Source organism: Armigeres subalbatus, chromosome 3, assembly GCF_024139115.2.
Source record: "Armigeres subalbatus isolate Guangzhou_Male chromosome 3, GZ_Asu_2, whole genome shotgun sequence".
In the NCBI taxonomy this organism is placed as follows: domain Eukaryota; kingdom Metazoa; phylum Arthropoda; class Insecta; order Diptera; family Culicidae; genus Armigeres; species Armigeres subalbatus.
Window position 1 is genome coordinate 83,349,299 of NC_085141.1, and position 18,037 is coordinate 83,367,335.

General features: G+C 41.9%; 1 protein-coding gene and 2 long non-coding RNA genes across 3 annotated transcripts in view; 1 reads left to right on the forward strand and 2 right to left on the reverse strand.

The window, feature by feature from the left end:
• Positions 1 to 6,314: 6,314 nt before the first annotated feature.
• The window catches only part of LOC134219307 (15-hydroxyprostaglandin dehydrogenase [NAD(+)]-like), a 33,360-nt gene continuing 21,637 nt past the window's right edge, over positions 6,315 to 18,037 (reverse strand). The window contains exons 4-5 of the mRNA XM_062698031.1: positions 7,021 to 7,450; positions 6,315 to 6,959 (exon numbers count right to left, since the gene is read on the reverse strand). Of these exons, the coding sequence (XP_062554015.1) occupies positions 6,845 to 6,959; positions 7,021 to 7,450 (545 nt within the window). The 3' untranslated portion in view covers positions 6,315 to 6,844. The remainder of the gene's footprint in view (positions 6,960 to 7,020; positions 7,451 to 18,037) is intronic.
• On the forward strand, positions 13,194 to 14,833 carry LOC134220088 (uncharacterized). The gene is made up of 2 exons (XR_009981761.1): positions 13,194 to 14,229; positions 14,388 to 14,833. It is a non-coding gene; the product is annotated as an uncharacterized LOC134220088 (long non-coding RNA).
• On the reverse strand, positions 14,974 to 17,287 carry LOC134219309 (uncharacterized). Its single transcript, XR_009981534.1, has 3 exons — positions 15,853 to 17,287; positions 15,407 to 15,791; positions 14,974 to 15,273 (listed from the first exon to the last, which is right to left on the reverse strand). It is a non-coding gene; the product is annotated as an uncharacterized LOC134219309 (long non-coding RNA).

Below are 18,037 nucleotides of genomic sequence, written 5' to 3' on the forward strand. Positions count from 1 at the left end.
CAACGGCGCGTTTTGAAAAATACATATGGATTAAAATTCGATATATTTCCAACTTTCCTGATTCCCACGTAGTGTTTTTTCACCAATGTAATATTAAAGTTCAATAATACTACATAGTTGTATGTCATACATTGATTTTGCATCCCTTTGTGTAATAATTGTACAAGTACATTTGTGAAAATGAAACCAACAATTCACATAAATATAAATGAAAAAAAAGCCGCATAATATGGAAATAAGGAGGTGTAATGAAAACGAACGTTATGTTCAAATCACCCATATGCCCAAACTACACCATCATTCCACCCAAACCAACCAAACGAAAAAGCAGTTAGCCTTAATGACACGCCTCTTCTTTCCTTCCAAAGCATGAAACAAAATGGCAGCAAACGTAACGAGCGCACGAGAAAGCCTGTACGTAGGTATGCGATTTTTATTTCCAACGACGAAACTTTTACAGCTGTGTTGAGGCGAGCGGCTGAAGTCATCGGCTTCGGGTCTCTAGCGCGTGTGTGTTCGTCCATTAGTTTTCGTGTTCCACATTTGAAGCTTTGGAAAACTTTGCTTGAGAGGTTAGCATCATCAATAAAGCACGAAAGAAGCAACACAAACATTCATGCTGTCAGTTATATACACGGTGCGAAATTTATTCGCCGCATGCAGAAATGCTACACCCTTAATTTGTTTTACTCAATATTGTGCGGTTACTTGCTAAGTTTTTTTTAAACTTTATTAAAGTGCTATTTTAATCTCCAGATTATGTTGAACACCGTACTTGCTAAATGGAAACGGTCGGTTAAAGTAGCTGTTCCTTAAATAGTTCGTTAAAGTAGTCGCTAGATTATTCGCTGTTGGTTTGAGCGAGACAGAGTATATGTCAAAAAAAATTAACCAGCAATCTGCGGTGTATTGTTCGAAATGAACGTTTATCAGCAATGGACTTTCTGCTGTACTATAGATCTCGCATAATTTATCAAAAGGACCTAAGTAACATTTTTTTCATGAATTAATTTGAGTACTGCAATCAACAGAACAACATAAAAGCTATTGCGATTCTTTTCTAAAATTAGCATACTGGCTCACCAGTTACGCGCCGGGTCCCATGCGCCGAGTTGTGCGCCATGCAAAAAGTAAATAAACCAATGTCAAATAGATGTGAGCTTTCGGTAAGCTTTTCCACATTCGCTTGTAAGGTATGTAGCATATTGTCGTCCCTTTACGAAAAGATATTTTTAAGTGAAATTATTCGAGGTTTAGTAGTTTTTTGCTTTTCTTTCGCCTGTGTTGCGTTCGGGATATTGTTTAAGTGGATATTAGTAGTGCAATTATGTTTAATTTGTGATGAAATATTCTACACTAAAATTGAGTAAAGTACCATAATATGACACAATACCTTAGCGGCGCACAACTAAGCGAGGCAGAGGTGAATGAGCAAAATGCTATAATATCTCGAGAATCACAATATTGATTGCAGTATTCAAATTAATTCATGAAAAAAAATGTTACTTACGTCCTTTTGAAAAGTTAAGCGAGAATTCATGAAAAAAATTAACCTAAGTAAGGTCCTTTTGAAAAGTTATGCGGGAAATGTAATAAAATGCGTAAAGCCAAAATAGAACTTTTTGGGAACTTGCAAGTGTTCTGATTGTTTAAGTTGACTTTTTGTAAATTTATTGGTCAATATTTAAGAAGTGCAGTTAAAAGAAAAGTGCATATATAGTTTATTCAAATTTGATTCAGACTATCTTTTGAAAAGGGTCAAACTTGTTTTTACTGATTTTTTCAAATGGATATAATCGAAAAACGACCCTTCCTACAAAAAAGTGTTGTATGGGTGACTATCGCAAAATCAGTCAAACTTGCTAATAAAACTTTTTGAAAAACTCAAAATTGAACCCTACACTAAAAAAATCGATTTAAAAATTAAAAGTCGATTTGCAAAAACGCCCTTTTCGATTTGGACGAAATTTTGTCTCAAGATAGGTGATTATGTTCCTACCAACCGTCCATACATCGCAAGCTGGGCACTTTGAAGGAAAAAAAATTTCTAACAAAAACTTTTCTTGACGGAATTGATTTTCCAGTGTCTTTAAGGGGTGGATTTAACATATGTATACATAATATACTCATATTAAGTATTCCTGTACAGTCAGGCAGAGTACAATGTTTTGGTCGTAACTGGTCGCAACTAAAGAAGCTAATAATGGAATATAATATTTTTTTTGAAGATATAAACCCCTTCTTAATATTACTCTTAATTTAAAAACAAACTATATTTAGTGACTAAATTAGACAATGTATCATAAAAATAGATTTGCTTGGGGTTCTATAACAATGGCTTTCATTGGTTTAATTTCAGATGAAAATACACTGAAAATAATTCCGACAAGAAAAAGTTTTTGTTAGAAAAACTTTTTTTCCTTAAGAGTGCCCAGCTTGCGATGTATGGACGGTTGGTAGGGAACATAATCACCTATCTTGAGACAAAATTTCATTTAAATAAAAAAGGGCGTTTTTTCGCAAATCGACTTTAAAATTTTTGAACTGATTTTTTTTAGTGTAGGGCTCAATTTGGATTGTTTCCGATATTTTCACTAGAAAGTTTGACTGATTTTGCGATGGTCACCCATACAACACTTTTTTGTGGGATGCGTCGTTTTTCTATTATATCCATTTGAAAATATTAGCAAAAAAATTTCAGCTCTTTTCAAAAGATAGTCTAGATTAAATTTGGAAAAACATTTTTGTTTTCATTTCGGATCATCTGGTGATTTTTCATTTCTCATTTTTCATTTCTTACTTCTTACTTTTCGCTCCTCACTTCGCACTTCTCACGTCTCACTTTTCACTTCTCACTGCTCACATCGGCCCATAGGGGAAAGAAATGGCAGAAATGACGCTTAACTTTTAAAAAGAACATATGTCGTCACCTTTCATTCATGAATTAATTTGTGTACTGCAATCAAAAGCTATCATATTGGTCTGTTGATCGCAATATTAAAATTCATTCATGAAAATATGTTTCTTAGGTCATTTTGAAAAAATAAACGAGAATTTTCAGTGTATACATGAAATCTTAAAATAGGTACTTTTTAACTCATTAATGGGTTTCTATGTTTCTTTGTGAAGTTTTGTCTTCCGTGTAAGCTGTATATCCCACTCGGAAATTTGTTCTAGACATCTCCGCGATATCTCTGAGACAAAAAGTTGAGTCTCCTAGATATTTTTCTTCGATGTCTAGAACCTGTCACACCTCAAATCCGCCTCAAATGCAACAACCGTTTACACCGGTGTCTACCTTGAGTTTTAGACGAGCAAACCGTTTGAACCGAAAGGTATTTGACATATCGGATCTTCTAGATAAAGTAGAGATATCTCTTAGACATGAGAACCACAATTCTTCTAGACTTTTGCTAGATATGGTTTAGATATTGGTACCTAATGATTCTTCTTCTTTTTGTTGCTTTTTATGCTTATGCAAAAGGTACAGTGAAAACATGGATTCATTTTAAATATTAATTAGTGAATATTTCTTTTTATTTATTTAGTTTTTCATAATATTCAACAATATAATATATTCATTTACTGTTTTCAGACATTTATATAGCGTATATCGAGCTCAGCTCTTAAGAATTATTCATAAAGCATCCTCCAAAATTCATAGAAGTTTCGTGACGGTAAAGGAAGAAAATGGATTGCTCGTTGAACTCAAGTATTCCTTAATGAATTCCGGAACAAATTCTATCCGTTATCTGCGGAAATATCTTCGGGAATACTGCCGGTTTTCCTTCTGGAACACTTCAAAGATTTTTCGGGAATCCGGTGAGGATTCCTTCAGGAGTTTTTCACTTTTTAACTGTGAACACTGTGGGGATTCCTTCGGCAGTCCTGCTGGGCATCTTTCTGGAATTCTGCAATGATTCCTTCGAGATTTCTGCAAACATTCCTTCGGGAATCCTTCGTGCATCTCTTTGAGAACCCTGGGGGGATTACTCTATGAATCTTGTGGCAATTCCTTCGAGACTCCTGCGGAAGTTTCTTCTGGAATCCTGCTGGTTTTCCTTCTAGAACACTTCGAAGATTTTTTCGGGAATCCAGTGAGGATTCCTTCACGAGTTCTATCAGCTATACTGCGGTGATTCCTTCGGCAATACTGCTGGGTATCCTGTGATGATTCCATCGAGAATTCTGCGGTGACTACTTTGGGAATTCTGTGACGATTCCTTCGGAAATCCTGTGGAGATTCCTTCGGGAATCCTGCGGGGACTGTATCGGGAAAACTGATGGGATTTCTTCGGGACTTCTGCGGGATTTTTTCTGGAGTCCTGCTGGGATGACTGTGGACACTGCGGGGATTTCCTCGGCAATCCTGCACAGCGCACTATGGAGATTAAAAAATGGCGTCGAGAAAACACCGCGAGGGAAGTTATTTTGACAGCGCTATAACATAACCGTTATTGCCGTTTCGGTTTTGCTCGTCGAATTTATTTCATAGGTGAGGGGATCGACGAAGGGTGTGCTTTCGGCTAGCGGTTTGAAAACAAAATGGTGATTATGCTCAAATGTGCAATGGGTAGAATGAAACCCGTGACACATTCATGGGTTGGTGTCTTAATGAGGTAGATTCCTGTGAGATGCTCGATTCCTTTCCATGTGGGATTCTATGCTGTCAGTGTGCCGGTTTCGAATAAATTGTGTCTTGGGAGAACATAACCTAGAAAATCGATAGCTTATTTGTTACGAAATAATGATGTCTCATAACTCTTGGAATATTCACTATTTTTTGAGAAGTGCCATCATTATGAAACTCAATAGTGAACAAGAAGAAAACATTCCCCATCGAATGCAACTTGTTGTAGCAAAATCGATTCAGGTTTAGTACTAGAAAAATTGGCTAATGTTTCAATGTGCACACACATACGCACACACACACACACACGGACACACACACGGACAGACAGACATTTGCTCAGTTTGTCGAGCTGAATCGAATGGTATATAATACTATGGGTCTACAAGCGCTCTATAAAAAGTACGTTTTGGGAGTGAAATGAAAGCCTTTCTGGTACAACTTTGTTGTACGAGAAAGGCAAAACCCAACTTAATTTAGCCAAGACACCAACCTTATATGGTGCTAATATGGATCGATGTACTATTTTCTTTATAACTTTTGAGCGCAACGGTCGATCGTTATGAAATTCAATAGTGATCAACTAGAGTTTGTCTTCCGTCGAATGCAACTTGTTGCGAGGAAATCGGTTAAAAATTACTATACGAAAAGTTGGCTAATGTTTTTCGGTTTTCGTGTGCACACACACACACACACATACACACGGACAGACAGACATTTGTTCAGCTCGACGAGCTGAGTCGATTGGTATATAACACTATGGGTCTCCGAGGCTTCTATAAAAAGTTCGTTAACGGAGTGAAATGATAGCCTTTCGGTACAACTTTGTTGTACGAGAAAGGCAAAACATGTGTAGATGAGGAGCCTAACATGTAGTTTTTCAAAATTCTAACCCTACGTATTTAAAAGTTTTCAACATACACTGTTAATAACATTTTGAAAGCATTTTAAAATATACTTCCTATACTTCACCATGTAGAAAAACAGTGATTTCACGCACACGTCCGTCGTCGCTAGATGGCAACAGCGCGGCTGCTTCAAAGCGAATTCAACATCGCTTTGGAAGGGGTAATACGAAGAGCACGAGTGGTACAATTTTCAATAAGACCGTCCAGCTATAGAGCTTGCTGACGTTTGATAATCTTTCTCTTGTACGCGCACGAAATGGATAGGATTTGTTTTCATCGGGAAACGCTTCGGAAGCGTTTCCCGATGAAAACAAATCCTATCCCCACCGTGCGCGTGCAAGAGAAAGACGATTAACGTCAGCAAGCTCTATTTGGCTTCACCGACGACATAGATATTATGGCACGTAACTCTTAGAAGATGGAGGAAGCCTACATCAGACTGAACAGGGAAGCTAAGCGGATTGAACTAGTCATCAACACGTCGAAGACGTTTGCCCACACGCAAAAAAATATTGCAGTCGAAACTACCATTCCGAGGGTTATTTTAAGAATATGCACCGACGATTTTCAGCAGATAACAAACCCGTTTGATTTTACCATGCGCGCAGTAAAAATCAACTGTGTCCCATGCGGAATGTTGTCACATGAACTGAAACAGTGGTGAATTTCTCTGAAACCATGGTAAAATTTACTGAAATTTCATGGTAGCTTTAAAAAGAGAGCGTAGTCTACAAAATAGATACCAAATAAGGAAAGGAATAAAAAAACAATCAGTATTGTAGTTCTTGTTTATGTCACAGTTTATTGCAGCAATGTGATTCTTACCAAAAGCGATAATGATGAGTCATTCATGTATTTACTTATACATACTGCTGTAGTTTTTTGTTCTTTTCCGTTTATTATAAATATATGTTTAATCTTTGTATTTTTTCCATTATGGATACTTGCGGTATTTATATTTGATTTTACAAACCAATTGTGTCATACAAAATTGATTTCTGGTCAGTAACCCTTCTTACCTTTTAACTACATATAATGATTAGTTTGAAAAATGTATCAATGTGGTGGTAATACGAAGCGAGTTGTCTGTATACGCAGTTTAGAAGACGTTAATGGTCTTTTTAGTTACTTTCAATGGTAATTAGTTTTACGTTTAGCATGATTTACGAGTTACTGTTATGAGAGGATGTTGATTCCATAGCTAATGAAAATTTTGATGTGTTATTAAATTATTGGATTATTATTTTTATAGAATACTTTGCTTATTTGGATGGTAATTACGAGCTTGTTTTGAAGTTGGTAAAGTTTAAATACTGCTGTATGGTATTTCTTTTGGTGATTTACCATTGTTGACCAACCATATCGATCCGGTAGGGGCATTTTTGATTAGTGGAATCAATTCTCGAGCTACGTGCTCCAACCTATGAAGTATAAAAAATGGTTAGTTTGAATGGATATTTGAAATCTATGTGAGTGAGTTACTTTTGAAATTGCACACCAGACATATCTAATTTCCACGCCTTCTCATGAGCAGGTGAGCTGAACCGTTTGTTATGAGAGAACGAATTCTCGATGGGCCCTGGACAATATGCCAACGTTCGTATGTTTGTTATGTTGTAATGGTAAGGATCCCCACAGGACTTGGTCAATCCGAGAATGGCGTGCTTAGTAGCAGTGTAGATGGGAGTAGAAAGCTGAGGTTTTACACTCACAGCCGATCCAATGTTGACCAGCACACCTCCTTTACCTCCCTTGTCTTTGCTAAGAAACTGCTGTGCGAGTAGTGTTCCACGGATGGCACCGTTCAAGTTCACGTCTACTTCTAGCTCCCAGAATTTATCATTCATTATTTCTGCATTGTTGATAACAATGTCAATGTCGTGAAAGACTGACTTGGTGTACTGGAATGCCTCTGAAAATATTTAGTGTAAGTTTTTATAATACACCCTCTAAAGATATACTGAAATGGATGATACAGCAATAAAGATCGGAAAAGAATTAACAGAATAATGTTATATAGACCTATTTCATCTTGAGTATATGTACGTGTTGAGTCCTTCTATAATTTTAACAAATGCAAGCTGTGTGCTTCATTTTTTTTGACGTAAATTACGTCTAAGGGGAAGACTCGGATACAGGGTGTAAAATGAAAATTTCCAATTTTGAGACCGTCACGAAATTAAGAGAGATTTCAAACGCTAATAGCGTCTTTATCTTTCGATGGATTTTCGTGATTTTCTTATCAATAGATTCGGAAACTCTCTAGCAATTTGTCATATTAATTGAAACTATTGATTATCAACGCTAAACTATTGGAAAATTCAATTCTTCCATACCCAGTGAACATGTCAGAACCAATCAATCTCGTTCTTGCATCAATTCAATCGTTGGTAATTGCCTACTTTTAGGGTATTATATATTATTGAATCATATATGAATTGGAGTGATTCCTTCATCAGTGTTGCCCCTAGACAAATAAAACCAAGAAAAAGTAGAAACATGGAAATTTGATATGACATGATGAAGGGTAAAATACACAATAGTGGACCCAGGGGGATAGACACTTGAATCATTTGATTCGTTTTCATTTTCGAGTTTTTCAGAATCTTTTCGAATCATTTGAAATCTTTTAAATTTTTTTGAAATCTTTTGTTATATCTCGCTTGATCGCAGTAAAATCCCGCCCATGCTTTCGTTTCAGTGTATACGCAATACATCTGTCAAAATTTTCCGATCATCGCAAAAAATGTTGTGAAGTGCAAGGTAAGTTTTTTTTATTTTTATATATATTATAGATTCATTTTCATTTATTTAGCTTACATCTAAACAGATAACACTGAATCAACAATTTGACGCCACAATACACGGTCCGCGGCCACATCTCTCCATCCTCGATTGCGCCACACGCTCGCTCATTCTGCACCTGGTCCGCCCACCTCGCTCGCTGCGTTCCACGCCTTCGTGTGCCTGCCGGATCGGAAGCGAACACCATCTTCGCAGGGTTGCTGTCCGGCATTCTTGCAACATGCCATGTCCAACGTACTTTTCCGGCTTTAGTTACCTTCTGGATACTGGGTTCGCCGTAGAACTGGACGAGCCGACACACACCGCCAAAAGTTGTCCTAAGCACTCCGAGTGCTTGCAATTCCTCTTCGAGCATGGTTGAGCAAGTTTCGTGCCCGTAGAGGACTACCGGTCTTATCAACGTTCGGTACATGACGCATTTGGCGCTCCGAGTTCCATAAGGAAGATCTATGGATCTCAAGGAAGGATTCCACAGGAGCTCTTGGAAGAAGTTTTCCAAAATTGCTGGGTTGGTCCAGGGTTGCTGGAAGGAAATCTTGTTGAAGGAATTTTCAGGGCTTTCTTTCTTGAAGTCATGCATAATTTTTGAAATACAGTAAAGAATTTTGGAAGGATTCTTGAATGAATCCCGTCAAAAGTTCTCAATTTATGTAGAGAATCCTGGACGAATGTAATCGGGAAATTTTGTTCAGAATTCCTTTAAAAAATCTTGAAAGAGATTGTGGTAGAATATCAGAGAATATTTCCTCAAGAATCCCAGGAGTAATTCCAGTGGAATTCCTGAATTATTGTTGAAATTATCTTTGTAAATAATTTGAGAAACCCTTCAAATTTCGGGACTTCCAATAAGTTCTGGAGAAACTTCCAGAGAAATTCCTGGAGGAATTTCCGGTGAAATTCCTGGAATATCTCCCGGAGGAATTAATGGAGGAAATTCCACATGAATTCCTGGAGGAACTTCCGTAACAATTCCTGAAGGAACTTCCGGAGTAATTCTTGGAGGAACTTCCGGAAGAGTTTCTGAAGAAACTTCCGGAGAAATTCCTGAAGAAACTTACGAAGAAATGCCTGGGGTAACTTCCGGAGGAATTCCTAGAGCACCATCCAGAGTGATTTACGGTAGAATTCTTGAAGGAACTTCTGGAGGAATTTCCGGAGAAGCTTCCAGAAGAATTCCTGCAGGAAGTTCTGAAGGAATTCCTGGAGAAACTTCTAATGCAATGTAAAAGTTCTTTCTTATACATGCCATTAAGCGCTTTGTCAAAAAAGTATAAGAAATCCTAATAATAAATAGCATTTAAATTTTTTAAGTGCAGGAATTCCTAAGGAAGTTCCTTCAGGAATTCCTCCGGAAGCTCCTCCGGAAATTCCTCCGGAAGTACCTCCGGAAATTCCTCCGGAAATTCCTCCGGAAGTTTCTCCGGAAGCTCCTCCGGAAATTCCTCCGGAAGTTCCTCTAGGAATTCCTCCGGAAGTTCCTCCAGGAATTCCTCCGGAAGCTCCTCCAGGAATTCCTCCGGAAGTTCCTCCAGGAGTTCCTCCGGAACTTGCGGAGGAATTCCTGAAGGAACTTCTGGAGGAATTCCTGGAGGAACTTCCGGAGAAATTTCTGGAGGAACTTCCGAAGTAATTCCTGGAGGGACTTCCGTAAGAATTTCTGGAGAAACTTCAGGAGGAATTTCTGGAGGAGCTTTCGGAGGAACTTCCAAAAGAATTCCTGGAGGAACTTCCGGGAGAATTCCCTGAGAAACTTACGTAGAAATTCCTTGAAAAACTTTCAGAGGAATTCTTGGAGAAACTTTCGGAAGGATTCCTGGAGGAATTTCCATGGGAATTTCAGGAGGAATTCCTGGAGCAACTACCGAAGGAATTACTGGAGGAACTTCTGGAGGAATTCCTGGAAAAACTTCCGAGGAATTTCCGGAGGAAATTATGGAGAAATTCCTTGAGAAACTTTCGGAGGAGTTCGTGGAGGAACTTCCTGAGGAATTCCTGGGAGAACTGATGGAACTTCCGGAGGAATTCCTATAGGAACTTCCGAAGGAATTCCTTGAGGATCTTCCGGAGGAATTCCTGGAGGAGCTACCGAAGGAATTCCTGGAGGAACTTCCGGAGGAATTCCTGGAGGATTTTCCGGAGGAATTCAAGGAGGATTTTCCGGAGCAATTCCTGGAGGATTTTCCGGAGGAATTCCTGGAGGAACTTCCGGAGGAACTTCGGGAGGTATTCCTGGAGGTACTTCCGGAGGAATTCCTGGAGGAACTTCCGGAGGAATTCCTGGAGGAACTTCCGGAGGAATTCCTGGAGGAACTTCGGGAGGAATTCGTGGAGGAACTTCCGGAGGAATACCTGGAGGAACTTCCGGAGGAATTCCTGGAGGAACTTCCGGAGGAATTCCTGGAGGAACTTCCAGAGGAATTCCTGGAGGAACTTCCAGAGGAATTCCTGGTGGAACTTCCGGAGGAATTCCTGGAGGAACTTCCGGAGGAATTCCTGGAGGAACTTCCGGAGGAATTCCTGGAGGAACATCCGGAGGAATTCCTGGAGGAACTTCCGGAGGAATTCCTGGAGGAACTTCCGGAGGAATTCCTGGAGGAACTTCCGGAGGAATTCCTGGAGGAACTTCCGGAGGAATTCCTGGAGGAACTTCCGGAGGAATTCCTGGAGGAACTTCCGGAGGAATTCCTGGAGGAACTTCCGGAGGAACTCCTGGAGGAACTTCCGGAGGAATTCCTGGAGGAACTTCCGGAGGAATTCCTGGAGGAACTTCCGGAGGAATTCCTGGAGGAACTTCCGGAGGAACTTCCGGAGGAATTCCTGGAGGAACTTCCGGAGGAATTCCTGGAGGAACTTCCGGAGGAATTCCTGGAGGAACTTCCGGAGGAATTCCTGGAGGAACTTCCGGAGGAATTCCTGGAGGAACTTCCGGAGGAATTCCTGGAGGAACTTCCGGAGGAATTCCTGGAGGAACTTCCGGAGGAATTCCTGGAGGAACTTCCGGAGGAATTCCTGGAGGAACTTCCGGAGGAATTCCTGGAGGAACTTCCGGAGGAATTCCTGGAGGAACTTCCGAGGAATTCCTGGAGGAACTTCCGGAGGAATTCCTGGAGGAACTTCCGGAGGAATTCCTGGAGGAACTTCCGGAGGAATTCCTGGAGGAACTTCCGGAGGAATTCCTGGAGGAACTTCCGGAGGAATTCCTGGAGGAACTTCCGGAGGAATTCCTGGAGGAACTTCCGGAGGAATTCCTGGAGGAACTTCCGGAGGAATTCCTGGAGGAACTTCGGAGGAATTCCTGGAGGAACTTCGGAGGAATTCCTGGAGGAACTTCCGGAGGAATTCCTGGAGGAACTTCCGGAGGAATTCCTGGAGGAACTTCCGGAGGAATTCCTGGAGGAACTTCCGGAGGAATTCCTGGAGGAACTTCCGGAGGAATTCCTGGAGGAACTTCCGGAGGAATTCCTGGAGGAACTTCGGGAGGAATTCCAGGAGGAACTTCCGGGGGAATTCCAGGAGGAACTTCCGGAGGAATTCCAGGAGGAACTTCCGGAGGAATTTCCGGAGGAATTCCTGGAGGAACTTCCGGAGGAATTCCTGGAGGAACTTCCGGAGGAATTCCTGGAGGAACTTCCGGAGGAATTCCTGGAGGAACTTCCGGAGGAATTCCTGGAGGAACTTCCGGAGGAATTCCTGGAGGAACTTCCGGAGGAATTCCTGGAGGAACTTCCGGAGGAATTCCTGGAGGAACTTCCGGAGGAATTCCTGGAGGAACTTCCGGAGGAATTCCAGGAGGAACTTCCGGAGGAATTCCAGGAGGAACTTCCGGAGGAATTCCAGGAGGAACTTCCGGAGGAACTTCCGGAGGAATTCCTGGAGGAACTTCCGGAGGAATTCCTGGAGGAACTTCCGGAGGAATTCCTGGAGGAACTTCCGGAGGAATTCCTGGAGGAACTTCCGGAGGAATTCCTGGAGGAACTTCCGGAGGAATTCCTGGAGGAACTTCCGGAGGAATTCCTGGAGGAACTTCCGGAGGAATTCCTGGAGGAACTTCCGGAGGAATTCCTGGAGGAACTTCCGGAGGAATTCCTGGAGGAACTTCCGGAGGAATTCCTGGAGGAACTTCCGGAGGAATTCCTGGAGGAACTTCCGGAGGAATTCCTGGAGGAACTTCCGGAGGAATTCCTGGAGGAACTTCCGGAGGAATTCCTGGAGGAACTTCCGGAGAATTCCTGGAGGAACTTCCGGAGGAATTCCAAAAGGAACTTCCGGAGGAGTTCCTGGAGGAACTTCCGGAGGAACTTCCGGAGGAACTTCCGGAGGAATTCCTGGAGGAACTTCCGGAGGAATTCCTGGAGGAACTTCCGGAGGAATTCCTGGAGGAACTTCCGGAGGAATTCCTGGAGGAACTTCCGGAGGAATTCCTGGAGGAACTTCCGGAGGAATTCCTGGAGGAACTTCCGGAGGAATTCCTGGAGGAACTTCCGGAGGAATTCCTGGAGGAACTTCCGGAGGAATTCCTGGAGGAACTTCCGGAGGAATACCTGGAGGAACTTCCGGAGGAATTCCTGGAGGAACTTCCGGAGGAATTCCAGGAGGAACTTTCGGAGGAATTCCTGGAGGAACTTCCGGAGGAATTCCTGGAGGAACTTCCGGAGGAATTCCTGGAGGAACTTCCGGAGGAATTCTTGGAGGAACTTCCGGAGGAATTCCTGGAGGAACTTCCGGAGGAATTCCTGGAGGAACTTCCGGAGGAATTCCTGGAGGAACTTCCGGAGGAATTCCTGGAGGAACTTCCGGAGGAATTCCTGGAGGAACTTCCGGAGGAATTCCTGGAGGAACTTCCGGAGGAATTCCTGGAGGAACTTCCGGAGGAATTCCTGGAGGAACTTCCGGAGGAATTCCTGGAGGAACTTCCGGAGGAATTCCTGGAGGAACTTCCGAAGGAATTCCAGGAGGAACTTCCGGAGGAATTCCAGGAGGAACTTCCGGAGGAATTCCAGGAGGAACTTCCGGGGGAATTTCTGGAGGAACTTCCGAAGGAATTTCTGGAGGAACTTCCGAAGGAATTTCTGAAGGAACTTCCGAAGGAATTCCTGGAGGAACTTCCGGGGGAATTCCCGGAGGAACTTACGGGGGAATTCCCGGAGGAACTTACGTAGAAATTCCTTGAAAAACTTTCAGAGTAATTTTTGGAGAAACTTGCGGAAGTATTCCTGGAGGAATTTCCGTGGTAATTTCTCGAGCAATTTCAGGAGGAATTCCTGGAGCAATTTCAGAAGGTATGGATGAACCTCCGTTTAGGATAAACCTCCTGGAGGAATTTCTGGACGATCTTCTGAAGGAATTCCTGAATGAACTTACGAAGAAATCCCAAGACGAGCTTTCGGAGGTGTTCCTGGATGAACTTGCGGAAGAATTCCTGGAAGGAATTTCTGGACGAATTTCTGGACACACATCCAGATAAATTCTTGGACGAACTTCTGAAGGAATTTTTGGACATCCAAACTGCCGAACAGCTACATCCAAAGAAATTCTTAAACGAATCTCTGGAGAATTTCCTGGACGATCTCCCGGAGGAATTCCTGGACGAAATTCCGAAGGAATTTCTTGAGGAGCTCCAGTAATTCTTCAGGGGCTCCTCCAGGGATAAGCCAACAATCTCGCTGGAAAGTCACCATACATTTATGTAATGCCATACAAGAAGAATGCTCGCTTAACTTTTCAAAAGGTCCTAAGTAACATTTTTTTCATGAATTAATTTGAATACGACAATCAATAGCTTTCATGTTGTTCGGTTGATTGCGCTATTCAAATTAATTCATGAAAAAAGTGTTACTTTGGTATTTTTGAAAAGTTAAGCGAGAAATGTTCAAAGCAATGGTTATTGTTGAATTCTCGCTTAACTTTTCAAAAGGACCTAAGTAACATTTTTTTCATGAATTAATTTGAATACTGCAATCAATAGCTTTCATGTTGTTCTGTTGATTGCGCTATTCAAATTAATTCATAAAAAAATGTTACTTAGGTCCTTTTGAAAAGTTAAGCTAGAATTTATACATCCGGCAGACTACGGTGAGCTGCACAAATTACTATGACGGAAAAGCGATAAGTGATCAATGTGTTAAGAAGTGACTACGGAAGCACGCTTAAGCGGTCGTGCTTCGTGATAGTCACATAAACGAAAGCTGATAATATAAATTTTTAACAGAAATTCCAGATATTAAATGAAAAACCACTTCAAGGCCTAGGGGTCTTTAGTAGACTTGCGAGCAAAGGCGTAGGATTGCCGATACGGAGACGGCGAGTTCGATTCTCGGTCCCGGTGTAGGATGTTTTCGGGTTAGAAACTTTCTCGACACCCTGGACATAGTGTATCCATTGTACTAGCCACACAAGTATGTATCTTATGCAATGGCGAGCATAGAAAAGCTAAGTTGAAAAGCAGGCCAAGTTCCAGTTGGAATGTAGAGCCATTAAAGAAGAAGAAGAAGAAGAAGGCCTCGGCTCGGGTAGCTTGGAAAACCCAAAGAAATAAATACCATCTGTAAATGAGTCCATGTAGGCAATTCCCTTTTAAAAGATTTCCTCAAAAAATGAAACAATTCTGCTCTCATATAATAAATATATATTCTTATCTACTTATCAATAGAAATTGTGCCATTTATTCATTATTCACAACACATGCGCTGTCCTCTTGTACTGCGGTCAGTTGTTGAATCTTTTAAAAAAAAGCTCCTTCGCAATCATGGTAACGGATATTTCCTCGAACCCGTCAAACAGCTGTTCCGGTCATTAGGATTCTCGAAGATCTGCAACTTGTGGATGGTGGATTGGCAACGACCCTTCCGGCCATCAAGGATCATATATACTCCCTTTTCTGGATTTCGAAAGATCTGTTCCATCTTTTTGTTGATTGATGTGATTTCTTCCCTGTGAACGGAAAAAAAATGTGTCAATGAAAAAGAGAATCGAACCGTGCATTGTGGCGTCAAATTGTTGATTCAGTGTTATCTGTTTAGATGTTAACTAAATAAATGAAATGAACCATTGGTACTTTGCGTACCTGAAGGAACAAAATAGACTCCATCTCGCGGTTCTCAGCCTCTTTCTCAGCAACGCCTATCCCTACCTCCCCGTGGTGCTGGCCGGGGTACGAGCAACCTTAGGGAGCATTGGGTAACCAACCCCGGTGGGAACTATGGTTGTACGGTGTCAGGGAACGTGAAAGGGAGTTTGCTCCTCTCTTGGGTGCAAGTCTGAACGAGCGTCTGTTCTCCATGTTAGAAGCGGCTCACAACAGCATCTGTTCCCCATGTTAGGGGCAGCTGATCATCGTCCGAGTGCCAGCGAGGGACTGTAAGCAAATTCGCGCAGCATAGTCCACCGGAAATTTAGGTGGCATGGCCCTCAGAAATTTAGGGAGCTTGTGTCAGGCCCTGGTAGCCAGCCTTGAAAACAATCAATGAATAATCAGCAAGAGAATAATATATGCCATTCAATCAAACTTACCATTAATCATTTCATTCGCAATAGCAAACTGTACCGACGAACGAGGACTGTCCATGGTTTAGGAGAAACTCCTTGGTTTATTCTGCAGAAGCTGCAGGTTAGCTAGATTTTCCGATGATAAATATTCGTTGTTATGCTTTTGCTGATGCAGCTCGCCAAACGAAAGTCCGCATGCACTGCTCACCGTCGTGGTAAGACTGTTGGACCTTCGGGTTTTCAGCAGGCCCCTTCCATCCATATCGAAGTCTCCAATAAGAGGAACTTGCTGGAAATCACTTATATTGGCATCGAACGAAACGCGATTTTTGCTGCTGCTATTGCTATTGCTGCTACCGCTGCGAACAGCAGCAGAACCAGCCGCATTTGCCCCACCGGGAGTGCAAGAGCTGGTGGCATTGGTCGATGCTGCTACGGCAGCTGCAGCGCGGGCCTGATAGTTGAACTTCTCTTCATTATCGTAATCACAATCGTAGTCGAATATATCGGTTCCATTTTTGCTCAGATGATTATCGTGATTATCGGTTCCAAGAAGCTCAGATGATTATCGTCGCTCGAGTCCAGATCCGAGAGCACCACGGTGTGGCCACCGTTCATGTTCAAACTGCCGCCATTAGCACTGCTTCCCAGGAGCCCACCAGAGGCTTGACTAGAAGATGCAATCAGGTGATGGTGTTTGCTGGAGTTGTTGGTCGCGGTGCCGGCACTGCTATACTATTCCCAATGGATTTATTACTACCCTGCGGGGGTGTGTAACTAAATGTGACCGGCACGAATATTCCGAATACCGTCTTTGTTTATGTTTTGATTTTTTTAAACTTTTTTTTATTATCAATCTCGCCACACTGAACAAAAACGTCAATAAGGCGAGAAAATAGTCAAAAAAGATTCAATCTCGCCGAATCATTTTAAATCTTTTGAATTTTTTTGAAATCTTTTGAATGATTTGTAAAATGATTAAAGTGTCTTCCCCCCTGAGTGGACCCCTAATAGTGGGAATTTAAACTTGCTGCCATAAAACCAGAAAATTTTCATCATTTTCAATTTGCATATAATATATCCTGTTAAACTACCGAAACGTACCGAGACTAATGGGGTGCTCGCGGGAGATAATAAAAAAGACTTATGTCGTGTTCGAGTGATCGATTAGAAAGAACCTGTCGGTTCGTTTATTGTTTAACGAGAACTCAGACAGTGTTGCGCGCAGCGCGGACCTGTCAATTCACTTACACGCTAAAGTGTAAGTATCGAACTGTACGTTACAGGATACATCAGCTCTTCCTTCTTTAAAAAGAAAGAACTTTCGAATGAACAATTATTCATCATAAAAAAACATATTCACTTCTTATTCTAGTTCTCTTAGACCGCCAAGGTAGGCCACAAAGCACTACATACCGGCTCTGATGGAAGTTTTCTTTTCTTACTGCTATTTCTATTTAAATGGATCACTTTTGATAGCGCTGGGGTCTGTCTCGCGCTCAGATCTGGTAACTGCCAGATAGTGTCGCCACCTATACGGATGCCATCGTGGATTCTGCGATAGTCAGTACAGTGATCGTTCGCTAATTGGGGCACGACCTCACCCCAACTAGCGAATGCCGTTCGCTAATTGGGGCGGTTTGACAAGCGTCAATGTTGTTTACTTTTTGCATTGAACAAAAGAAAATTTTACGCGCCAGTAAATATCGATCCCGCCAAACACGGAAACAAAACGTCAACACGTTTTTGACATCACATTCTGACGTTTAGCTGCTTTTTAATTGGGTTTCGCCCCAATTAGCGAACCCCCAACTAAAAAGCGCCCCAACTAGAAAACCCCCAATTAGCGAACGTTCACTGTAGCGGCCGACCAGCCACAGAAGTGTCGTCGTCAGTCAGTAGCGGCCGACCAGTCTCGACCACACGCATCGATCGCCTTGGCATGCCGCGTCCATCATTAGCGAGTCGTAGTTGAGTGAGATGGACGGTGGTTGTCGCTTCGCTTTCCATCATGATCTTTTTGATCCGCTACTTTTACCTGTTGCCACGAACAAACATCAAACCTCCCGGACGGGGTGAAACAAAAGCCGCAGCAACAAAAGTTTGGCTGCTGTTCAATTTCTCCTGCTGTCCGTAGTGTGCCCGATAAATCGATCAATCGAGAAGTGGACCCTTAATAAAACCGATTTTCGCGGCACAATTCTTCCGC